General features: G+C 34.1%; 2 protein-coding genes across 7 annotated transcripts in view; both read right to left on the bottom strand.

The window, feature by feature from the left end:
- Positions 1-1781: 1781 nt before the first annotated feature.
- Positions 1782-14904, bottom strand: LOC122605684 (pyruvate kinase 1, cytosolic-like). 6 transcript variants are annotated; one of them, XM_043778637.1, is made up of 5 exons: positions 14381-14904; positions 11511-11629; positions 3364-3445; positions 3139-3204; positions 1782-2264 (listed from the first exon to the last, which is right to left on the bottom strand). In XM_043778637.1, exons 1-5 carry the CDS (start codon positions 14459-14461, stop codon positions 2112-2114), a joined length of 501 nt encoding a protein of 166 aa, XP_043634572.1. In that variant the 5' UTR covers positions 14462-14904; the 3' UTR covers positions 1782-2111. The 6 variants fall into 6 exon arrangements, 2 of the variants coding, with proteins under 2 accessions (XP_043634572.1, XP_043634571.1); XM_043778636.1 differs by lacking the exon at positions 14381-14904 and adding an exon at positions 12606-13117; XR_006324672.1 differs by lacking the exons at positions 1782-2264; positions 3139-3204; positions 14381-14904 and adding exons at positions 4103-4178; positions 4269-4479; positions 12606-13166 and having other exon boundaries at positions 3362-3445.
- A 4916-nt stretch (positions 14905-19820) lies between these two features.
- Positions 19821-26019, bottom strand: part of LOC122604238 (pyruvate kinase 1, cytosolic-like) — a 15175-nt gene continuing 8976 nt past the window's right edge. Inside the window, exons 2-13 of the mRNA XM_043777129.1 lie at positions 25950-26014; positions 25564-25695; positions 25199-25279; positions 25012-25083; positions 24803-24892; positions 24079-24223; positions 22937-23025; positions 22165-22260; positions 22009-22076; positions 21381-21480; positions 21166-21225; positions 19821-20197 (exon numbers count right to left, since the gene is read on the bottom strand). Coding sequence (XP_043633064.1) covers positions 20045-20197; positions 21166-21225; positions 21381-21480; positions 22009-22076; positions 22165-22260; positions 22937-23025; positions 24079-24223; positions 24803-24892; positions 25012-25083; positions 25199-25279; positions 25564-25695; positions 25950-26014 — 1151 coding nt within the window. The 3' untranslated portion in view covers positions 19821-20044. The remainder of the gene's footprint in view (positions 20198-21165; positions 21226-21380; positions 21481-22008; positions 22077-22164; positions 22261-22936; positions 23026-24078; positions 24224-24802; positions 24893-25011; positions 25084-25198; positions 25280-25563; positions 25696-25949; positions 26015-26019) is intronic.

Raw genomic sequence — 26019 nt, 5'->3', positions numbered from 1 at the left:
AGAACCGTGAGAACTCTTAAATTTCATATTGGAACACATGTTTTTTTTGTTCATTCACATGTGAAACGTTGTAAAAACATATGTTGTAGAAGAAAATTTTTTTTCGAAACCTTATATATAGCCGTTTGTCACATGTGAACAAAAAACGTAAACAAATTCATTCACAAGTTCATAGAAGACTAATTTGAAGGTTTCTTGAAAAAGTTTCTTATACAACATATAGTTTTATATCATTTCACATGTGAATGAACAAAAAGACATATGAACAGATATATAATTTAAGAGTTTTCATGGTTCTTACAAAAAAAATGGTATTTAAAAATAAGGAAACTATATATATATATATATATATATATATATATATATATAGGGGTGGGTTATTTTAGGACCACCACTTATTTTATGACCAATTAGGACATGTGTTTTTTGTAACTTACACACCACCATCATCATCTACTACGATATACAAGACTTTTTTGTAAAAACACTAAGACTTTCTGGCGACGGGCCTACCGGAAAATCATGTGTAAGTAACTTACACATGATTTTTCGGCGACACGGTGGCCGAAAAATCATGGTGGTGGTCGGAGATGATCATGGTGGTGTGTAAGTTACAAAAATCACATGTCCTAAAATTGGTCCTAAAATAACTTGCACCTATATATATATATATATGGGAAAGAGGAATATAAGGCTGTCCGGCACCTAAGCTTAGGTGTGGAACCCCTCACATACTAATATTTTATTATTTCTTGTTAAATTAATAAATGCATGGGCCCCCATGATTTTTATAGATTAAAAAAACAATATGTGAGTGTTCCACACCTAAGCTTAAATACCCGACAGCCTTATATTCTCATGCCCTATATGAGGATGGGGTAAAAAAAAAGTACCAAGGGATTCCTCTCAGCCGTCCGATCAATGCAACTAGATGGCTCAGGTCACTTCATCTTCTTGCTTCTCCGGCTAGACACAACAACCGCCACCTCCTTCTTCTCCGGCGAGACAGCCACCGCCAGCCACCACCTCCTTTTTCTCCAGCAAGACAACCATCACCACCACCATCATCTCCGACCACCCCAACCACGGCGACAGCTCCGGCAGTAAGGGTTACGCCTGTACCGTATCCTACCGTCACCATCTCTTAGATTGACACCCATCAAATCCATACGATTCCTATATGCGTCCGATGACAACCACTTTAATTGTCACAAATAATTGTTTATTTAACTTCTAGTAGTAAAATTGCATATAGCATGAACATGCACCATATATCTACCATTTTTAATGTGTTTTTTATAATGAGTAGTCTTATAAAGTTAAGTTTAATTTCATTTATGTCAAAAAATTAATTTAAGTAGACTAGCTACATTTCCATGTAAATGATCAAAGTTATGGCTATCAATCCGGTCAGGTTCATGTTCATGGGTTGACGGGTTGATATTCACTAAGACTCTAACCCAATCTACTATAAGATTTCAAATAGTTCAACACTAAGCCACAACCTACTAACTGGAGGCCTAACCCGCCCGACATATAAATAAAACTGTTAAAAAGAAATCAGATTCGCTGGTTGACTTCGTGGTTCTCAAGCTCAATCCCACCTAGAAAGACTCAAGTTACCAGGTCAAGAATCCACAACCCTTGTCAACCCTAACCAAAATATGTACATAGAGTTACTTCCTAACATTTACCAGCTGAAATTATAGAATTATCACTATAAATAGGAAATTGCCTCTTTCTGGGCTTCACACAGTACATAAGAAAGATTAGAGCCAAAATTGCACTAAAAACCATTTTTATTATACATTCTACATAAGATAAGATGAGTCCCAGAATAGCACCAAAGACCATTTTTTATTAAATTGTATGCATGCCCACAAATCTATGGCAAGGAGCATTAGTACAAGTATTTGATTTCCTACAGCCAACATTAAGCCCTGTTTACAGTCAAGTATTTTGTGTAAAGATGTTATAACATCAAGTTTTCCTTGCATTTGGTGGCGATATATCCAACGCCTACTTCCAAAATTTAGGATGACAAAAGCTTAAATAAAAACGCGGGAGTTCAGAAACTAGACCATAGATGAAAATATGGTAGCCTCCTAGCTCTAGTCTTCGAGCTCAATAACTTTGACCCCGGAAGCATCTCCGACTTTTTGACATACAACAACCCGATCATGTGACTTGATCACCCCAGAGGTCTTCCCGTGGTTAAGTGCAACTTTTAGGATCGACTCATTAGTTGCACTTGTAGATTCCGCCTAAAAATAAATTTATTGGGATTAAATCACATCAAGGTAAATTTGAAAGAATGACCAAAAAAAACTCAGAACTTGGAAAGGATGAAAGCTTGGTCTAACTAATTAAAAAGCTATGATCCTGGTACTCTATTTTATTGCATGATTAATTCAAGAACACTTCAATGTCAAATTAAAAGCTAAAGTTTATTATAGAGAAAGGATTAAAAGAAAACATATGAAAACAAATATGAGCAGTAATTCAGTAAATTACTCGGTCAAAGATGCCATTTATTGATATCAAAATATGAATAAACTATTTTACATGAAATAAATTGGTGAAAACTTTACATGGGGTGACTGGAAAGACTGCTGGCATCTTTTTGGAAGAACATAATATGTTCTGTTTTCTTTTTTTATGACAAACTTATAAAGAGCAAATGACGGGTTATTTTATATAATTTTCAAACTGTTTCACCTAAGTGTATGCACAAGCCAAACATATAACTTTAAAGCACCAGATGAGTTAGAATATTGAAAATTAGCAAGAGCTTTTATGATTGTATAAAATTACTATATCATCAAGAATACATCTCTAGACCAATGAACTACAATAGTAAGAGGTTTTTAAAACTCAAAGGCCTTGGATTCTTTTTATGGATCCAATTTTTTATTTATGTCCAATACATTTGCATCTTCATCCTTATGTCTGGAATAGAAACACGAACATAATTTGTGTATGGAAAAAGCAAATTGGATCCAAAACATCATATCAGGCTTGAATCCTGATTTTCAAAGACTTTGGAATTCAAAAAAAAAACAAAAACTTGTCTCTTTCGGGGCAAAAAGAATATAAGTTTAGATGCATTAAAGTAAAAAGAATAAGATAAGAACTTACAGGATGACGGGGATCAGCAAGGCCAAGCATGGGGAAAAGACCCCTGACAATAGGCGACTGCTTTGCCTGGCCATTTCACACACAAAAATGAAGCATTAGCTTATATATATCTAAATTTCAGTTTCTTTAAATGGACCGTGACACCAAGAAAACTAATAGCGAAAATGAATAACTGGAAAAACTTGACAATATGGGACACAAGCTTTTAATTACAATAAAATGTACCTCAAATGAGCCACTGAAACTCCACCGCAATTGATTAGTCTTTAGCCTAGGAATCACAACTGATATGACTGGCATTGTTGGCCTATACTTGGCAATCAATTAATAAATATATTAGAGATCGTGCCTTGGGAACAAGAGTAAGTAAGCAAAACTTTTAGTTCGGGGAAAAGTGGCAATTTCGACTCATATACTATTGATGACTCGATTTAGGTTAGACTTTATGTCTGATTCTCTGCTGGGTCAAATGAATTACCCAAAAGATTTAAATAAAATGAACACGTCAAATGGGTTGAATATCATCCAAAGCATATTCAGATACACTAATATAGTAAAATTTGCTCTATTAAAGAAGAAAGGACTAAATAACTGCCGTAATATAGTCTCTGCAAGCAACCTTAGCAAATTATTTATCATAAAACACAAACAGCAAATAAATATGTTTGCGGGCCAGCCTACACACTCTGTCACACACTTAAAGTTACCTCTGTTGACAATTACCCAACCTACTAATTTTCCTGCATCCCCACATTACCGAAGAGATTGCTTGAAATAAAAACAGAGTGCGTCATGAAGAGGACAATGAGCTATATCTAAAGGGAAGGGATAATAGCACCATAAAGACTGATTTATTTTCCACACTATACAGCTTCTATAATATATGTACAAATCAGTAAAGCACGTGTGTAATATATCAATTGTTGTAATACAAGACAGGTAGAGAAAAAATATAGGTGTATACCTTAGGTATACCTTCCAGAGTTGCAGCCGTTCCAGAAGATGTGAAGCAAATAATAACAGATGCCTTCACTTTATGCCTGCACGTACCTAAGAAACACATCAAGTAAGCTCTATAGAAATCAACAATCTAACTAAGGTTTACACCTATATTTATTAGATCAGGTTACCTTTATAACGAAACCAACAATCTAACTAAGCTCTCTGGAAATCATTAATTCAAATACCAAGTGAGTCATTGATTCTCCAACATATTTGACAATTCTCTTGATGTACAGGTCTTGATTAAAAACATTCTCTGCCTGCAAGTAGCATTCAAACTTTGATGTGTCCACAATGTTTCTGTGTCCCCCATACATGAGTGTTCTGATAACGTAAGCACTACGGGCAAAAATATTTGTCCACTTCTTAATTTCTTATAGATAATTGATGACTTAACATGATAATACAAAAATATAAGTAATTTTTGAATTATATGATTTAAAACATGTGTTTTTTATCTTCTCTTTTTTTTTTCATTTTAATTTTGAAAGTGAGTATTAATTTAGACTTCAGATGACTTTTTCTTTTGACATGTTCATCTTCAGCTAAATAATTTATTTGACCCGTTTGTGATTATATAAAAGATCCCAACTGACCTCTTCATAAATAAATGGATTGAAATCACCATCTCTACTCAAGACAGCACAAACAAGTTAATAGCCCGATACAACTTGATTAAATTTGTATGTCCGGTTAAACCATCATCTATCATTTGATAGTTTGTTTGTAAGAGATAACGTGTACAAAATCAACATATAAAAGAAGATGAGGGGTAAAAGAAACTAGTCTATCTATGAAGTGCTACTGGAACGGAAATTAAATGATGATTATGAAAATATTACCTCGGCACAAATTTTACCAACAATAGATATTGCTTCTTCCCAACAGAAGCAAGCACTGCAAACCTGCTACAAGGTCTAACACAAAGAACCATTCTTGTCTTCTTGGGAAGCTGAATTTCTCCTTCATCTTACAGAAACCAAACTTATCTATACAATAAGGTGATTGATTTGCTACCAACTCTACAACAATTGTCAACCTCTTTCGTTGTTCAATTGAGAGTTCTTCTACTTCAAGAAGGCCCACTAAAACATCTCTTGTAGAATTTAGCTTCATTTATTCCATTGAGTCGTCTACATACATATTCAAAAATAACAAACGTTAAACACACATATGATAATGTCATCGTCATTTTCTGAAAAACAACCATTCTACAAGTAGGCGTTTAGTAGTCATTTGCCTTGTAAGTTTAACAGTCAAGGACTAAGAAAAAAACTTACCATTGTCCAACAAGAATATGTTTCCATAGCACCCACTTCGGGTAGCCAATCTTTGTCTACCACTTTCTTTAAGACCATCTTTGAGCTTAATGGCCTAAAGTCACGTTCACTCATCGATGCCAACATTCTTCCAATCATTGACATCCTTGAAGTTTTATCCTTTATACAACCTTTTTGCATCGACTCTCGAGCAACATTTACACAACACAACTTTTTAATTCCCGGTGTTACAAGATTCTCACTATCAAATGATAGCCTCTCAGAACCACACGTGTAAGTGGTCATTATTTTTACCCCGTATGGATCACAATGCCAAAACCGGCAAGCGATTGTTTAGTTTTTGAATTAGATTTTTTAAGAAATAATCGGTAGCCATGTCTGGCATACTTTTACCTGTTATAAGATACAGTAAAACTTTATGTGAAACTTATCTTAAATGAATGTTGCATACATAGATTCTTTTTCCTTTACAAATATAAACTTTGCCTTATAGGATATAATCTCAAAATCAAACAAAGAAGGAGAAATTAATTTTCCCAATTCATCACCCTTCATCAGATTGATAACATACCATTCTCCTTAATTACAAGGGACCTTATGACTGAACCCTTTGGGGCCTCTATGATTCTCAACAAGCGTCTTGTGGCCCGGAGAAGAACACAAACATCATCCATTAACGAATCACAATTTGTTTGGTATATAAACGAATCCTTATTCTTGTAGAATATACCTCGTTTAGATAAAGACTTATTTTTCTGGTTTGAGACATAAAATATCAAGAAGATCAACGAACCTATTACACTTTTCTTCGGTTACCTTCCGAAGCTTTAAATTGTTTTACTTCATGCATACCCTACCTGATACATAGATAACGTTTTTATTTTTCCTATTAGGAATGAATAAATTTCCACTTTAACAAGCTGCCTTTGAAGTCTTCAATTCGATTTCTTACTTTAGAAAGACTAAGATCCTAGACTTGAAGATACTCGAGATGATTCAGTCTAAGTGAATTATGATTAGAGTGATTGAATGATACGAGTGTCTTCAAGTCCCAGATCTTAGTCTTTCTGAAGTAAGAAATCAAATTGAAGACCTCAAGGCAGTTTGCGAGAGTGGAAATTTGTTTATTCCTGACAGGAAAAATGAAAACATCACATATGTATCAAGTAGGGTATGCATGAAGTCAAACAATTTGAAGCTTTCGAGGGCAACTGAAGAAAGGTGTAACAGGTTTGTTAATCTTCTAGATATTTTACTTTTCTTAAACCGGGAAAATAAGTTTTTATCTAAATGAATACTTTACAAGAATACGGATTCGATTATATCATAGAAAAATTGTGATTCGTTAAACGATAATGTTTGTTTTCTTCACCGGGCCACAAGACGCTCTCTGAAATCATAGCTGCCCCAAAGGGTTTAGTAATAGGGTCCCTTGAAATTAAGGAGAATGGTAGGTTATTCAAACCGATGAAAGGTGATAAATTGGGAAAATTAATTTCAGCTTCTATGTTTGATTTTGAGATTGCATCCTGTAAGGCGAAGTTTATATCTGTAGTGAAAAACGAATCTATGTATGCAACATTAATTTAAGATAAGTTTCACATAAAGTTTCATTGTATCTTAATAACGGGTAAAGGTATGCTAGATATGGCTACCCGTTATTTCTTAAAAAATCTAACTCAGAAACTAAACAACAGCTTGCCGATTTTGGCACTGTGATCCATACGGGGTAAGTAATGACCACTTACACGTGTAGCTATGAGAGACTATCGTTTGATAGTGAGAATCTTGTAACACCGGGAATTAAAACGTTGCGTAGCGTAAAGGTTGCTCGAGAGTTGATGCAAAAAGATTGTATAAAGGATAAAACTTCTTGGATGTCAGAGATCGGAAGGATGTTGGCATCGATGAGTGAATGTGACCTTGGGTCATTGAGCTTAAAGTTGGTCTTAAAGGTAAGTGCCAGACAAGGATTGGCTACTTCGAGTAGATGCTGTGGGAACATATCCTTAGTGGACAACGGTAAGTTTTTTTTGTTTAGTCCTTAATAGTTAAACTTACTAGGCAAATGGCTACTATATGCCTACATGTACAATGGTCGTTTTTCAAAAAATGACGTTGTCATTATCATAGTTGTGTTTAACATTTGTTATTTTTGAATATGTATGTAGATGACTTAATGAAATAAATGAAGCTAAATTTTACAAGAGATGTTTTAGTAGGCCTTCCTGAAGTAGATGATCCCTCAATTGAAAAACGAAAGAGGCCGACAATTGTTGTAGAGTTGGTAGCAATGCTAGAGCTGCTAGAGCTGCTGCCGCTTTACTTGCATCTTTTGAGCTTTTTGTTTTTTGCTTTCTTATATTAGTGTTACTTGTTAGAGAGTCAACATAACCCTAACCATGCACAAGTAAATGCATCGAATTTAAAGTGATCATATTCTGATTTCCTCATTGGTTGTTATACTTATAACTAGAATCCCCTCTCATAAAAAAATAGAGTCGATTGTTACTAGCCCCTTTTTATTATGGGAGTACCACACATAAGGTATGGACATAAGGTATGGTTATAATCCTGCCATATGGGTGTAGGAGGTGAATATATATATATATATAGGGGTTGGGTATTGTAAAACAACTATTAAAGTAAAACAAATAAGATAAGATCTTGACCCTTGGATCATAGTTAAATTGATGCACGAAGATTCACGAAACAATTGATGTACGGTGATATTTATGATGCACGGTGATTTCACTGATGTGAAACCTATTGTTTTATTTGTTTTACTTTAATACTTGTTTTATTTTACCTAAAACCTATATATATATTCCTCTATGTATCAGTAAGTTATAGTTGTTTCCTCTTACTCGATAAGTAGTTGCTCTCTTTATGCCTTGAAATTTTGAAGATTTTGACTTGGCATATAGTTTAATAGAATTATGTGGACAAAGAACACCACACGAGTTATGATGATGGCAAACGCCAATATACTTGTAAGTTGTAACGACTTATGACTTATATGGTTACAGAATTCCTAACTTAATTTAAAAAATATTTTGGCAAGTTTTGGTCTATTTGACTAGTTTTTTGCTTGAAATCATCTTTTAGTTTAACTAGTTAGAGATAATCTATTAGTTTGACTGGTTAGAGATTAAACATAATCCTAATAGTCCCATTCATATGGAACAGGAACAAGATTAATAAAGCTGGTGAGTTTGAAAAGTAAATACCACATGTTGTATATGGTTCTACTTCTCCTATGAAGGCTTTACCTAACTTTACGTCCAGTCGTTCAGGGTATATATCTATATGTTTTTAAGTTTATACATGAGGCTGCTATCCTTTTTCTTTTCTCTCACACATGATTAGTTGCTTAAATAGATTTTCAGATAAGTATATAGTTATATTTTGCAAGTGCATCTAGTCTTGGATTGTTGATGTATTTAGCTACCTCTTTCTTTCAAGGTGGGACAAGTTGTGTTCCCTATGGCCACATATTGGTATTTCATGTATTAAGACATGGCTTCTACACATAAGTTCTGTGAAGGTTTGTTCGGTATCAGCTATATATGTCTTACTGTTTATCACTTATTGGGTATTAAGTTTATCTTTAATTATCACCGGTGTCCTCAATGTAATAGTAGATGTACATTAAAGGATCTAAGTGTACTTTAAGCAGCACGGCTTTGTGTCTCTGATGCTGCATTACAAAAGCTAATTTGTTTGTAGTGATGTAGTGATCTCGTGGAAGAGAAAATATTGTTATTGCATCTTCTGATATATTACACCTTTTCTGCTTCTAGAAAGTGAGTTACTCGAAGCTAATTTACGTCTCTTGAGCAGAAGTTACCAAGATTCGCCCAAGGATTTGTTGGCTAAATGTGTTTTCCGTGTGAGCATAATTTACATGAATCATATAACTTTCTCACTTCTGCCTCTACTCTTGGTAGTGATTCTGTGCTTTCAATCCTCTATACGGGTGGCATAGGTCCACACTTATTTAATTTATTATATTTTTCTATGGATTTCGTATTAGAATCTATTTTAAGGTACAACTTGATATTGAGTAAAAACTAAAAAGTTAGCTTAAGGGTGTTCAAGTTAGAAATAGGTAAAGTAGGATCTTGGCCTTCAAGCTTAATAGAAAAAGTTTCTTGGGCTTTATTGTAATTATTTATTTTTATCAAAAATAAAAATAATACTCACTAATTAAACTACATATAATAAACAAATCCAGTAAATTTTAGTAATAATTAAATTTGGATCTTACAATGGCAACGATTAGTAGCGGTGGCGGTGGCGGTGGCGGTGGCGGTGGCGGTGACGTTGGCGGCGTCGAATTGGTACAATTAGTTCTCACAACTTTACATAAATCTCTAGAAGGAGTGGATAAGATATTAGAACTAAATAGCGAAGGGTATTTTAGGGATAAAAACAATGCTTAAAGTCTTAAAGGGGGGATGGTAGTTATTTTCATAAAATAGTATATATATATATATATATAGTGAAAACTTATTTTGAGAACCCTTTTTTTGGCGAGAACCTTTGAGAACTTTTCAAATCAAGCCCAACTGATGATTATTTTTTACATGAAAATTGTTTATTGATTGTTTTCTGAATAACTTATGTGTAATTTTGAAGTTTATAATTGTGTGGAGACATGGATTATCATCCGTTATACAATTATGTGGAGATTTGGATTCTTGATCACATGTGCACGAATATTGCTATGATTACATGTGATCAACTTGCATACATGTGATCATAGCAATATTCGTGCACATGTGATCAAGAATCCAAATCTCCACATAATTGTATAACGGATGATAATTCATGCCTCCACACATTTATAAACTTCAAAGTTACACATAAGTTATTCAGAAAACAGTCAAAAAACAATTTTCATGTAGAGAACAATCATCGGTTGGGCTTGATTTGAAAAGTTCGTAAAGGTTCTCGCAAAAAAAGGGGTTCTCAAAATAATTTTACCCTATATATATATATATAGGGGTGGGAAAAATTGAGTCTAGCTAATTTGAGTCCAAAAAAAGTCCATATAACTTACACATGTGTAAGTTAACTCCGACCACCACCACCACCATCATCATCTCTGGCCACCACCATGATCCTCCGGTGACGGCGACCATCTCCGGCGAGACTTACACATGTGTAAATACAACTTACACATGTGTAAGTTAACTTTCCGGCGATGATGGTGGCTGGTGGTGGTTGTCAAAATTATGATTCGGAGCGGGCTTCGCCCTTAAGGATATTCATAAACCAAAGCTGGTGGGGGTGATAGGTCATTGAGGGTGATCAGTCATAGAGGGTGATAGGTCATAGGGGGTGACCAGTGATGGGTGATCTACTTAACGGGCTCCGCCCTTGGCCACTGCCATAGTGCCATGGATTGACGGGCTCCGCCTTTAACCTTCATTGTTGTGTACATAAAATGATGGCGGTGGTGGTAAGAGGTGGTTGGAATTGGAGGAGATGGAAGAAAATCAATGGACTTTTTTTGGACTCAAAATAAGCTAGACTCATTTTATCTTTGCCCTATATATATATATATGGGATAATGACATACGAATATAACCACCTACGACCAAATGGTTATGTAATGTAGTGACATATTCAAGGGGCTATGTAATGTATGCACCTATGCTTTCTTGGCTATACTATGTAAGGTTCTTTTTATTTGGCTCAATCAATGTAAGAACCTATGTATTTTTTTTGGTTACACTATGTAAAGTCGATACATATTTTACATAGTATAGCCAAGAAAATATAAGTGCATACATTACATAGCCATATGAATAGGTCACTACATTACATAACCATTTGGTCATAGGTGGTTACATTTGTATGCCATAAACCCTATATATATATATATAAAATAAAGTTAGATACCATTATATATATAGATAAAATAAAGTTAGATACCATTTGATCAAACATTATCCACCTGCTATACTTCCAAATTCCAGTATATTCCTAGATGTATGTAGGTTGTATCTTATCAAGCTTGTCAAGTCATTGCCAGAATTAATCTATAAAAATGAAATGTTAAGCATCGGATAAAAAGCCAACCTAGATTCTTCGTTTTGAACCCAATTCCAGTATCTACGATCTTCAATTCCAGTTATTGACATTGACTTGGAGGAGATCCTTAAGCAAACTCTTCCAGTAACTTTATCCAACCATACTGCCTACAACATCACATATATCAACTACATGCATATTAACATTAACAATAACTAACATTTGAGATTCAATCCAAAGCTATTGTATAAAACTATTAGCCAATCTCCAACAAAGAGCACAAACAAATACCAAAATTGCATCAGGGGGTAGAATATTATGCGAGTTTCGTGAATTTTAATAACTTCCTTTTGATTTTCCATATTTGTACATTTGAAATAGATAAATTTTCTTCATTTAGGATATGAAATAAATTGATAACCCACATGATCTTAAACAAGTGTGGAGCATGACTTGTCAAAATGGTACAAATACTGGAAACGAAATTAAAGAAACGGACATAGTATGTTGTCTATGTAAAAAAAAACAATTAAAAACTGCATAAACAAAAGGACTGTGCATATGTTCTAAAACGGTCACATATTACCCTAACAAGGTATTATGGCATACAAATTGGGGGAACAATATAATGGTTATCAAAATTTAGGAAACATGCATAGCACCTGACCATAAAATGAAATTTTCTAGACATTATATATTGATAAGAAACAACATCCATCACACTATAAATACAATAATGAACCGGAAATTACCCATATGTATAAAAACTGATATAATTTATTTTTAACATTAGAAGATACACCTTTACAGTTTGCCTACAGGCTCACAAATTTATTCTTAAGACCACGTGAGGGCTTACTGACTCTATATTTCTTAAGGGACCTAGTGCGTTTGCGTCTCGTGGCCTCAAAATACAATGTGTCATCATGAAAAAACAAGCATCACTCGAGATTTACCTCGTACACAATTCCTTGAACTTTTTAATTACCAACTCTAGCATACACAAGATTCGGCAGATTGTGCTACAAAACTTTAAGCCTATATATCGGAAACTAATCGCATATAATCACAATTCTTAATCAATTTGGCAAAAACAAGAACCCTAAACTTAGTAAAAACTTCAGCTAACTAAAAACAAATTACCTTATTACCGTCATAAAAGGGAACAAAGCGTGAAAAAAGAGCAAAAGCATCTTTTTTACACAGATTCTGATACTTGTGAGGCGGCAATAACACCAAAAGATGTTGATAATTACCAGGACGGCAGCCGACGAAGGCAGCGTCTCGTAATGCCCGATTAAAACGGGCTAAGTTACAAATCTCCAGGGGAGTTGGATACAACAAAATTACAGGCAACACGGTTCCTAGGTATGTCACCGAGCCCTGGCCCATTAGCTGACCCCACCGGTCCATAGTACAAGTTTTATTTGTTTTATTTTTATTTTACCTAAAACCATAATTGTTAGTATCGTACGATACACAATACGTCTCCTACAAGTCGTATCACAACTCAAAGAAAAAGTAACTTCTTGATTAGTGTCTCAGACTAGGTTTTGAATCGGTTCGATACGATACGGTCCGATACGCCACATCGGTCCAATACGGTTTGTTAAGAAAAAAATTTTAATTTTCCTATAAATACTCTTTAATACAGTGAATTTATTACTAATAAATGTTCATTCTGTATTTAATCGATACATATAATAATAAAATCATTTTAAAAAGTTAATATATGTAATAAATATGATAATATCATCAATATATGTATGTTTTTACGCATACATTATACATTTTTGCTATATATTTTTTATTTTTATGTCTCTTACGATACGTAACACAATACGACTCACGATTTAAAAAATCACAAAACGAGTCGACACACGATACGCGATTCGACAACTATGCCTAAAACACTCTCGGGTGGTTTCCAATGTAAAAAACTCTTAAAACACCGAAACTCCAAACCGGTAGACGTACCTGTTTCAGAAACTCCATAGGAACGAAAACTCGTACGAGTCGTTTCCTTAAAGTTTCCATATATACTGAAACGTTTATGTGAAACTTCTATGCCATATCTAATTAATATTATGGTTTCAATGAGCTTTTTTTTAATTCCAAAACGACTTTTATCTTGCAACTATGTATACCCCAAACACAAACCAACTACATTATATAATTGAGATCACCATCAGACTTTTTCTATTCCAAATTTGATTATAAAATTATACATATATAATTATACATAATCTGATCTCAAGTCTCAAGTCTCTCTCTATATAAAATCAATATATTTATATTTTTTATTGTCGTATTTTTGTCGTACCCGTATTCTAAATTTTTTAGTTTTGTCCTTCCCCGTTCCCGTACCCCTTTGCCGTATCCGTTTCAGTGCTACATAGATAATAACACTTAAAAATATCATTTTGATGCATTATAAGTTTATAAAACTAACATAGCGTATAATTAATTATTATTATTAAAGTGTTTAACAACACATTGATCCTTCAAATTCGAAAAAATTAAGTTTTTTGTTGGGTCAACTATTTTGTTGAATATGCATCCAAGATGGATGCACAAAACAAAAACACATTACTTATTTATTTTGAAGGATCAATATATTGTTAAACACTTAAATAATGATAATTAGTTATACACTAACTTAGTTTTATGGACTTTTAATGCATTAAAAAGATGTTTTTAAGTGTTATCACCGTGTTTTTATTTTATGAGTGTTCTTATTTGATTGGCCCCCTATCTATATCTATATATATATGTATATATATATATATATATATCCATACTCTTTTACAAAAGAGGAACCCAGATCTCAAATTACGACTCCAAACTATCTAAATTACCACTAATTCTAAAAGATAATTACCCCTCTACCCCGATTTTTTCTACACACTTAAACTTACTCTGACCACCAACAACCGCCCACCGTTGTCTACAATCACTTGATGCCACCGCCATCTACAATCACCTCTAGCCGTCGCCATCTACAATGAGCTCCAGCCACCGCCGTCTACAATCACCCCCATCCACCGCCGCCGACAATCACCACCAGCCACCGTCGCCTACAATCACTATGAGCCACCGCTGCCTACAATTACCACCAACCAACCATCACCACCTTTAATCACCAAGAACCGCCGATGGAAGAACAGTGGAAGGTAGATGAAAAAGAAGAACGCCGAAGAAAAATGACAATGATGATGAAGAACAATTGATCTGATAGAAGGTAGATCCCAACAATGGCGACGATGATAATGAAGAAGATCGGAAATGTGATCGAAAATTTTCTTATACAGTTGGGTCTATGTGTGTATTCTTGTTTTAACACTGAAATGAAATGTGATAAGAAAGATGGCTGGAGTAGGAGGTCACTGGCAGCCGGTGGTTGGTGTTGGTTTTGCGATGGATGGATTTGAGAAGAAATAAAGAGTAGTGGTCAGCGATGGTTAAGAGGTGAAGAAATAAAGAGTAGTGGTCACGGGTGGCGGTGGTTGAGATAGAAAGGCAGAGAGAATCTTTTGTTTTAGTTTGTAAATATTGAGAATGGAAAGTTTGATCATTTTGATTGGATGGCTTGTAGATTTTTCAGATTCTTTTTATCTTATAGATAAGAGTAGATAAAGTCAAACAAAAGTAAGAAATATAATTCATACTATTTTTTTTGCTAATAAAAAAATTTTAGTTTCTTTTTTTTATTATTATTATATACATTTTTGCTATTAGAAATTTTTTTGTTACGTTTATTTTTAGTTTACGTTTATAATTTATTTTATATACATATATTTTCAAAATTGATAAATTTTTATATAAGAAACCCACCCGGTTTAATATGATAGGAGTTTTTTAAAATCATGACTCCCTCCCTCACAGATTTAATCCCCATTTCTGAGTTCTGCATCGCAATTCTACCACCACATTGTGCGGGAATATGACTTATATATATAGGGTAACACTCCGGTGAGAACACTTTTAAAATAAGAACGGTGAGAACACCTTAAAAACATCATTTTGATGCATTAAAAGTCCATAAAACTAACATAGTGCATAACTAATTATCATTATTTAAGTGTTTAACAACACATTCATCCGTCAAAATCGAAATAATCATGTTTCTGTTTTGTGCATCCATCTTGGATGCATATTCATCAAAATGATGCATCCAACAAAAAACGTAATTTTTTCGATTTTGATGAATCAATGTGTTGTTAAACACTTAAATAATGATAATTAGTTATGCACTATGTCAGTTTTATGGACTTTTAATACATCAAAACGATGATTTTAAGGTGTTTTCACCGTTCTTATGTTAAATCTGTTCTTATTTGATTGTTCCGTATATATATATATATATATATATATATATATATATATATATATATATATATATATATATATATATAGGGATGATGATAATGATGATGATGACAATGAAAGTGTATGAGGGTTGGGTGGGAATTGATGATAATCATTGTTGACAAACAGGTTTTTTGTTACCTTACATTTTTGAGGTTGTGTTTTTTTTACAAATTTTGTCAATTTGTTAAATTTGATTTGTTGATTTCAATTTCAGTCCACGTGTTACTTAGATAAACCCGCTAATGTTCTACGAGTAATTAACTTCTTGTTAATTAATTTCGTATCAAAATAAACTTTTAAATATAAATTAAGATGTTTGTAATGTGTGTAAACATTTTTCAGTTTTTCAATAATAAAGATTTTATTGTATTTCATTAACTTTTGTTTGAAAATTTACTACTTGTGATTTTGTGGCGATATCTTTTTTGCAAACATATATATATATATATCTATATACATATTAAAACAGTAGGAATTTTAACTTTTTAAAGACATCTTCAATTTAACGTTATTTTTTAAAATTGACATATGGGATAAAAGCTTATGTGTCATCTTTATAATTTTTTTACAATATTATTTAATAATAAATATCTCTAATAAATTTTAAACCGAGTCACAAACCCACAAACGCTTAAACAACTTTTCCGAGTAAGAACAAGACACTTTAACAAGACATTTTTAGAAATGGAAATGGATTTACTTCAAAAGGATTATACCATGAGAAAGTAGACTCTCCCACGACTTCAACGATAGGTCATACGTCCAAAACGGACTTACGGATCAAAAGATATATGTATATATATGTATATAGTTTGAGTTAAAATCTCAATTTTGGTTCCAAAACTGGCTCACGACTTTGAACGAATGGTTTGTCTTGTGTAGAGCACCAATAAGGTCATAAGAGGACATTTCGGAAAGGTCGAGACGATCCTAGGATAACTAAAGTCGAGCTAGGAAATGTTTCAATAAATAAAGGCACCAACTGCGCCGCAGTAACAGACTGCGCAGCAGTGTTTCTTCACTGCGCAGCAGTGTTTCTTCACTGCGCCGCAGTCAAGGATCCTGCCCAGCCACTGCGCCGCAGCCTGGAATTACTGCCCAGCAAGCCCAGGTCTGCACCTGGTCGACCAGCAGCCCCCAAATGAGCCAAACACTACCCCAAGACCTTCAAAACCGACCTATGAACCCCCAAAACTAACACTTAACCTCAAATTCGAGTTTGTGAAGCTCAAACACACATAAATGGACGTGGATAAACAATTCCCAACCCAAAATTTCATTCCATAACATCAATTAGATGTTGATTTTCGGCCAAGACTTCACCAAGAACACCAAAACCCTAAATCGACCTAAAACCAATTTTTGAAGGGAAAAAGACTCACTTAAGGTATACACAAGTATTCTTAGACATGGTTGGGCATAACCCACTTCATCATTTCGACCCATTATCAAATTAACAAGAAAAATTCATTTTTGACCCATTTAGCAACAAGAACCCTAATTCGATTTTTGGCTCAATTCGTGACCCGGAAACACTTGAATATGATTAGAAACATGATTATAAACATGTAATGGTGAATATGAGATAGTTTTAACTTACCAAATCTTCCACCAAAGTGTCAAACCCGAAAATGACCCGAATTGGATGATTTCTTGCACTTATAAACCCAAATTTTTGATATGTTGATAAGATGATGATATAGATGAATAACCCTAACAAAATCTTGTTTGAAACATTTAATTTGATGTATTAATTTTAGAGTGAAGGAGGAGAGTGCAAGAGAGTTAAATGCTCTTGCATTTAAGAGAGAGAAAGAGATAAGGGAAATGAATGAATGAGAGGGAGAGGGGTGTAAGACTTTGGTTGGGTCATGGGTATGGGTCTAGGATATGGTTGACCCATGGATAGTTCATTTGCTTAATCAATCTAGTTTCACCACAAGTTAGCAATCGACCGTTACATTAACGACCATTCGATCTCATAAAACACCTTGAACATCATGTAAACACAACTTGACTAAAAACGATCATTATATATATATAATGCATATTCACCTTGAACACAATTAAATCATAGCCAAACTCGATCATATATAGAGTAAATGATCATCATTAATCAAATGTACACAAAACTAACGGGTCAACAAAAGTTAAATTTCTCGAATGTTACAATGTGAGAGGTTTTTCACCTAACTTAGGTGTCTAACAGCCTCATATTATCTTCCCCCATAATATATGATAGTACAAAGACTAATGTTGTGATTACTTAATAATAAATTTGGAAATAACATCATTATTTAGATCTAAGGGTTATAATTAAATGTTAAAACTCATCTAACGATTTTTATTTCTCCATAAAAAAATTTAGGACCTTGTCATATATACATTAATAGATTTGAAAAATAACTAATGTTAGATATGGTTTAGTTTTACTTTTAGATAATAAATATATATACTATGGAAGTCAAAATTTTTATTTTTAGTACATATATATATTTATAATATATACTAGCATTTTACCTGCGCAATGCAGCGGTGTGGCGGTGGCGTGACGGGTGGTCGCGGTGTGGTTATTATTGTAAAAATAATTATTGCAAAAGGTTAGTGTAGTTATTTTAGAAGTTGATGGGTCTATGTTATAAATTATTTCATTAAGGGTATTATGGGTATTTTAAGTGGAGATGTATAAATTAATGAATAAAAGAGATAGAATTCATTAATTCATTATGGGTAAAATGATCTTTTCGCATGGAGACATTTTTATGAGAGAAAATGTGAAAATTTGTATAAAGTAGTAGATATATATTTTTTTAAAAACAAATGACCCATGCCTGACATACAAAGAGAATATTTTCATAAACATAAACCCATACTACATAAGTCCTTATGCAAAAATCATGTATCATTACGAGGAAATATCATTTCCATTGTCACAAATATCATTTAGAGCAAGGATATATATATATATATATATCATTTTTAACTTTTTCTTTTACGAGACAGTCTATTAGAAAGAAAAGTAAGTAACTCCTAATGCCGTCTTCCACGGGTTATGGGTCTCAAATACCGTCTTCGACGGTGTGTGGGGAAGGTTGAGATGTAGACATTCTTACCCCTATCAAAGATAGAGAGATTACTTCCAGGTTCTACCAAAGGCAGAAAGAGACCTCGAGCCTTGCTCTTGGACGTTATTGTTAGCGGGAGTTCTCCGCCATGCGTCTTCGTGGAGAATCCTTGTGAAGAAGTTGGCAGACGATCAAAATATGGAACCAATTCTGTTTTATTTTCCTTTTCATTTTCTTGGTCAATATATATATATATATATATATATATATATATATATATATATATATATATTTGTGGTAAAGTTCCAGGAAGTTTTTCTTACAGGAAGAGCTCTAGGAGAGTCTTAGATGATGTGGCTTTGTGTTCACAAACAAGAAGCTCCAAGAACATTTGCCTTATTAGCACCCGCCTTATAAAGTTAAGTTTAATTTCATTTATGTCAGGGAAATTATTTAGTTACTCCAAGTAGATTATTAGCTATATGTCGGAGGTTCAGGTTCGTGGGTTGACGGTTGATAGTCTCACCCAATCCATTATAAGATTCACGTCCAAAATTTTAACAGTGGGCCACAACCTATTGAGCTACAACCTACTAACTGGAGACGACCCAACCCGCCTAACATATAAATGAAACTATTAAAAAGAAATCGAATTCACTAGTCGACTTCATGGCCCACAAGCACAACCTCACTCGAAAAAAACTCAGGTTACCAGGTTGACAACCTCAACCAAAATTATATACCTATTAGCTTACTTCCTAACATTTACCAACTGAAATTATGAAACTATCACTATAAATAGGAAATTGCCTCTTTCTGAGCTTCACACAGTAGTACAGTAGATAAGCAAGATCAGAGCCAGATATGCACTAAGAAATATTTTTATTATATATACTACATAAGATAAGATGAGTCCCAGAAAAGCACCAACGACCATTTTTATTAAATTATATGCATGCCCACAAATGTATGGCAAGGTACAAAGTATTTGATTGCCCGCACTTATATCTCACAGCCAACATTAAGCCCTGTTTACAGTCAAGTAGTTTGTGTAAAGATGTTATAACATCAAGTTTTCCTAGCATGTGGTGGCAATATATCCAAGTGCAACTAGACCATAGATGACAATATGGTAGCCTCCTAGCTCTAGTCTTCGAGCTCGATAATTTTGACCACGGAAGCATCTCCAACTTTTTGACATACAACAACCCGATCATGTGACTTGATCACCCCAGAGGTCTTCCCATAGTCAAGTGCAACTTTTAGGACCGACTCATTAGTTGCACTTGTAGATTCCGCCTAAAAATATAATTATTAAGATAAAATAGTCTATCAAGGCTAAAAAAAAACTCAGAACTTGGAGAGGATGGAAGCTTGGTCAAACTAATTAAAAAGCTATGATCCTGGTACTCTGTTTCATTGCATGAAAAATTCAAGGTTATAACATTTCAATGTCAAATTAGAAGCTTAAGTTTATTACAGAAAAAGGATTAAAAGAAAACATATGAAAACAAATGAGATTTTTTCAGTAAATTACTCGGTCAAAGATGCCATTTATAAATATCAAAATATGAATAAAACTATTTTACGTGAGATAAATCGCTGAAAACTTTATGGAGCAACCAGAAATGAGTGTCGCTACTGTGCAAGTATATGCAAACCAGAATTAGTATCTTACCAAAAAAGGGGGAACATTTTACATGAGGTGACTCATGACTGAACAGACTGCTGGCATCATTTTGAAAGAACATAATATTCTCTCTTTTTCTTTTTCTTTTTTGAGACAAACTTTAAAGAGTAAGCGACAGGTCATTTTATAAAAAATTTTGAACTGTTTCATCTAAGTGTATGCACAAGCCAAACATACAACTCTAAAGCACCAGATGAGTTACAATTTTTAAGATTACCAATAGCCCTTATGATTGTATACAAAACTATATTTCTAAATCAATGAACTACAACAGTAAGAAGTTTATAAAACTCAAAGGCCTTGGGTCCTTTTTGTAGGTCCTATTTTTCATTTGAGTTTATGTCCAATAGATTGGACCTACATTTGCATCTTCATCCTTACGTCTGGAATAGAAAGAGGAACATAATTTGTTTAAAAAAAACTACATTTGAACCAAAACATCTATCAGACTTAAATCCTGATTTTCAGTGACTTTGGAATTCATAAAACCGGTAAACTTGACTCTTTCGGGAAAAAATGAATATAAGTTTAGATACATTATAGACAAAGAAGTAAACAGCATATGATAAGAACTTACAGGATGTCGGGGATCAGCAAGCATGGGGAAAAGACCCCTGACAATAAGCGATTGCCTTGCCTGGCCATTTCATACATAAAAATGAAGCATTAGCTTTATATCGAAATTTCAGTTTCTTTAAATGAAATGTGACACCAAGAAAACTAATAGTGGGAATGAATAACTGGAAAACCTGGACTATATGGATACAAGCTTTTAATTACAATAAAATGTACCTCAAATGCGCCACTGAAACTCCACCGCAATTGATTAGTCTTTAGCCTGGGAATCACAACTGATATGACTGGCATTGTTGGCCTATACTTGGCAATTAATCTGCAATCAATAAAGATCATGCCTTGTGAACAAGAGTTAGCAAGCAAAACTTTTAGTTCAGGGAAAAAATGGCAATATCGACTCATATACTATTGATGACTCGTTTTAGGTTAGGTTTTGTCTCTGCTGGGTCAAAATGAATGAACCCAAAGTATTAGATTAAAATGAATTTGAATACCATCCAAAGCATGTTCAAATACACTAGAATTTGCTCTATTAAAGAAAGAGAAAGATAACTGCCCTAGTATAGTCTCTGCAAGCAAACTTAGAAAATTATTTGTCATAAAACACAAACAGCGAATACATAAGTTTGCAGGACAGCCTACCCGCTCTGTTACACAATTGAAAGTTACCTCTTTTGACAGTTACCCAACCCACTAACTTTCCTGCATCCACACATTACACAACTGAAGAGATAGCTTGAAATAAATATAGAGTGCGTCATGAAGAGGACAATGAATTATATCTAAACAAGGAGAAAGGTGGAGGAAGTCTGGCAAATTTTAGTGGGTGTAACCTTAGATATACCTTGCAGCCCTTCCAGAAGATGTGAAACAGATAATGACAGATGCCTTCACCTTAATAGCTGCACGTACCTAAGAAACACATCAAGTAGATAAAGATCAGATTTACCTTAATAACAAAACCAACAATCTCATGTCTAAATATCATTTATTTAAATACCGCAGATGATGCAATCGATTCCAAGTGAGTCATTGGTTCTCCAACATATTTGACAGTCTTCTTGAAGTACAGGTCTTGATTAAAAACCTTCTCTGCCTGCAAATATCATTCAAACATTGATGTATCCACAATGTTTTGTGTCCCCCATACATGAGTGCAGGTAATGTAAGTACTACAGCAAAAATACATGGCTGATGAGTGATGATCATAGATTGCAAGATGTGTGTTAGTTGACTTGGCTAACAAGTCAAAACGGGTTCAGGTTGAAACTGGTCATTCTTAGCATGGGTTCAGGTGACCCGCAGATTACAATTCGTCCAGTTCTTATAGATAACGGATGAGTTAAAATGATTGTAAAAGAACAAATGTAATAGGCATGTGTATTTTTATTATTTGTTTGAACATATGCAGCTATTTAGACTTCGGGTGACTTTCAAGTTTCAACCCTTTTGACCTGTTCACTTTTAGCTAAAACATATTTGACCCGTTTATGATTATAAAAAGAACCTAGTTGACCATTTCATAACTAAATGGTTTGAAATCACCATCAGTACTAAAGACAACACAAACAAGTTAAAGGTCAGATGCAGCATGATTAAAATCTGTATGTCCGGTTAAACCAATGACTAGCATCTCGCCAGATATATTTTGGTTGTTTGTTCGTGAGAGATAGCATGCACAGAATCAGCAGATAAAAGAAAATGAATGACAGGAGAAACTAGTGTATCTATTAAGTGAATGGAATTGAAATGCCGACTATGAAAAATGTTACCTCGGCACAAATTTTACCAACAATAGATATTGTTTCAACAGGGTATAACCCACGAAGGGTCTCAGCACCGAGAAGAATTGCATCACTCCCTGTAAATTGATGATATGAAGTATTAAGGATCCAAATTAACACAAAGCATATACACCATAGAAAGTACTTCACAACTGAACATTGCCAGTTCATCCTTGTAGTCGTGGAACTAGGTTGTGGGTAGTTGGCAGAATTTAGAGACTGCCAATGTAACTTATTGACATGTAAAAGGAAGAATCAAGGTATAATATTAGCAACAGATAAAATACATCAAATTGGTTAATTAGGTGAAAAGTGGACCCAGTGTCGTCAAAAGCTATAATGTCCTACGCTGTATATCATTCCAACGCTAATTGAATATTGAATATCCTTTGAAATAATGCCTGTGCCTGATACATTAATTCATACACAAAGATAATATAAAGAGACTAAAAAATGTTGGCGACTCAGTCAAACCGTTTTGACCGACATAGAACTTCAAAAATTTACTCAAACCCAATAGACATGTTACTCAACCCTTCATGCCTCCCGATTTTGAGATCCCTGGGATAGTCTAATGGGAGTAATGGGTATCATCCAACTATAGTAGTAGAAATGAAACTTCAGCAATTCAGAATAACCAAGATTCTAGATTAGAGGTGACATCCATTTACTTACAAATATACTGGTTTGGGTAAATATAAAATATCCAATGGGTCAAATGGGTTAAGCTACAAAGATCTAATCAAAAAAGAAACTGGTCAAAGGGGTCGAAATCCAAAATTCTAATCATATGGCATGGAACTTCATAAATCGCTTTATTAAACCAACGGGGATTACTATCTATAATAATACAACTATTTTAATGATTCAACAAATTATTTATTTACAACATTCATAAACATAATACATAGTGTTAGTGGTTCAGCTCAACCCGGCCCAATTCACTAGGACATGTTGATAAACAACCTGTCCCAACCGTCTTGCCACCCCTGTTCAAGATCATATATAAGACCTACAAATTTAAACCATTGCGATCCTCAAACTGGATTCACAATATCACACACAAATGAAAATTAAGACCTGATTACATATATACCATAACAATTTGAATTTTGGAACAGGCAACTCACCATCCAATACAGCGTTTGCAACATCAGTTGCTTCTGCACGAGTTGGCCGTAAATTGTCAGTCATGCTATCCACAACACGTGTAACCACAGCCGGTTTTCCAGCCATGTTACACTTGTAAAGAGCAGCTTTCTGGAACAAAAACACCTACAAAAAGAATATACTTTTAGTCAAGTAACTCAACCTAAGAAGATGGTCTTGGAAAGTGCTTATCGGCATCAAAGATGTATGAGAGAAAATCTAGGTGCTCTTACCATTTAGCATATCAAAGTACTATATAAAATAAACGGAAGCAGAGTACTTAAAATTTTAAATTATTGAAATAAATCAATTACGAACTCTGACACATACTAGATAATTAAAACTCGCCCCCTCACCCCAAAAAACACAATGTTCGCCACAAATGAGTTCGATAGTTGACTACTTATGAACTACCTAATAATGACACTTGATAACATAATAAAAAAAAATCTGGGAGATAAAAAAATCCCCAATATCATAAATGGGCAAATGAAAAAACTTGGATCAGAACTTTATTAGAAAAGGATATTTGGCCTTCGTAAGGAACCTAAACTAAAAATGTTTCATTTTCGAGACATAGGGGTACTTATCATAGATCATATAAACAGAAAAACAGCCACAGACATGCCTAGTGCCACCATCAAAATGATTACCATAAAAATATCTACACAAAAAGGATGCATGACAAAGATCAATATAACTAACTTTCTCTGGTGGAAGATCAATGCCAAGGTTTCCACGGGAAAGGATAATACCGTCTGCCTCTTGAAGGATCTCATCAAAGTGAGTCAAACCCTGTCAATAAAAATGAAGAAACCAATAAAGAAGAAGTCCAACATAAACTCAGCTGCTACTAATAATACAATAACAAAGAATTGGTATTATCAGGAACCATCCAAAACAAAAACAATCACCTCAACGTTTTCAATCTTTGCAAATATTTGTGTTTGACTAAGGTCACCAAGCTTAGAAAGAAATTCACGTGCCTGCATTTGCAGAAATGGTGTGACATCAATACACAAAATATTAGATAAAATGAGGAGTAGATAAGCAATAACAAAATTCAGACAGCGTTTAAAACAATTAAACAACGGTACTTACTTCACGGACGTCCTCTGCATGCCTTGTATATGATAAAGAGAGGAAGTCAATTTTATTTCTAGCTCCCCATCTACTGATGTGCTGTAATTGAAGAAATCTGTCATTAAAGGCTCTATTTTAAAATACTTTGTAAGTGTTGATTCTGTTGAATGTAGACCAATTGTATAAACCTCCAAATGCACATGAAAAAAGGTCGCACTAAATTTAATGACACTGCCAAGAAAGAGCTCGAGGCCAAAAAACTGGTGCAGGTGTCATATTCTACAACACTGACCACCCACCTCTAAAGGCCCTATTATAATTTGACTTGACTATCAGCATCAAACACTCTTCATAATATTTTTTTTATAGTAGAACATGCTCACCTCTTTATCCTTATCGGTGAGGGTAGGCAGATCGATATGAATTTGAGATGCATGCAAAGTAAACAGTGCTCCTGCCAGGGTTGCAGAATTTTTGATCTTGCAAACAACATCAACCCCTTCAACTTTATCAACCTGCTCATGTCAAATCCCAATCGTTAATAAACCATCTGAAGTTCAAAAGAACTTGCTTGCTTCAAAACGGTTCACGTACAATTTTATTTGTGTTCTACATTGATGTTGATTACTATCAGAGAACTTTTTTACAACTAAAATATCAAACTCTAGATTTCTAACTAGTTCAGGAAATTCAATTCCATGCTAAGTTATGACCAGAATCCAACCCACACGATATATTTGTTTCCATAACACAAAAACATTGCTGTTACCTCAAGCCAAACAGAAGTAGTTTCACTTCCTGTAAACAAGTACTGACCAACAAATATGGTGTCACCTGTT

This window comes from Erigeron canadensis, chromosome 6 (assembly GCF_010389155.1).
Source record: "Erigeron canadensis isolate Cc75 chromosome 6, C_canadensis_v1, whole genome shotgun sequence".
Taxonomy (NCBI): Eukaryota; Viridiplantae; Streptophyta; class Magnoliopsida; order Asterales; family Asteraceae; genus Erigeron; species Erigeron canadensis.
The sequence above is the reverse complement of the archived record's forward strand: the minus strand, read 5'-3'. Positions and strand labels throughout refer to the sequence as shown.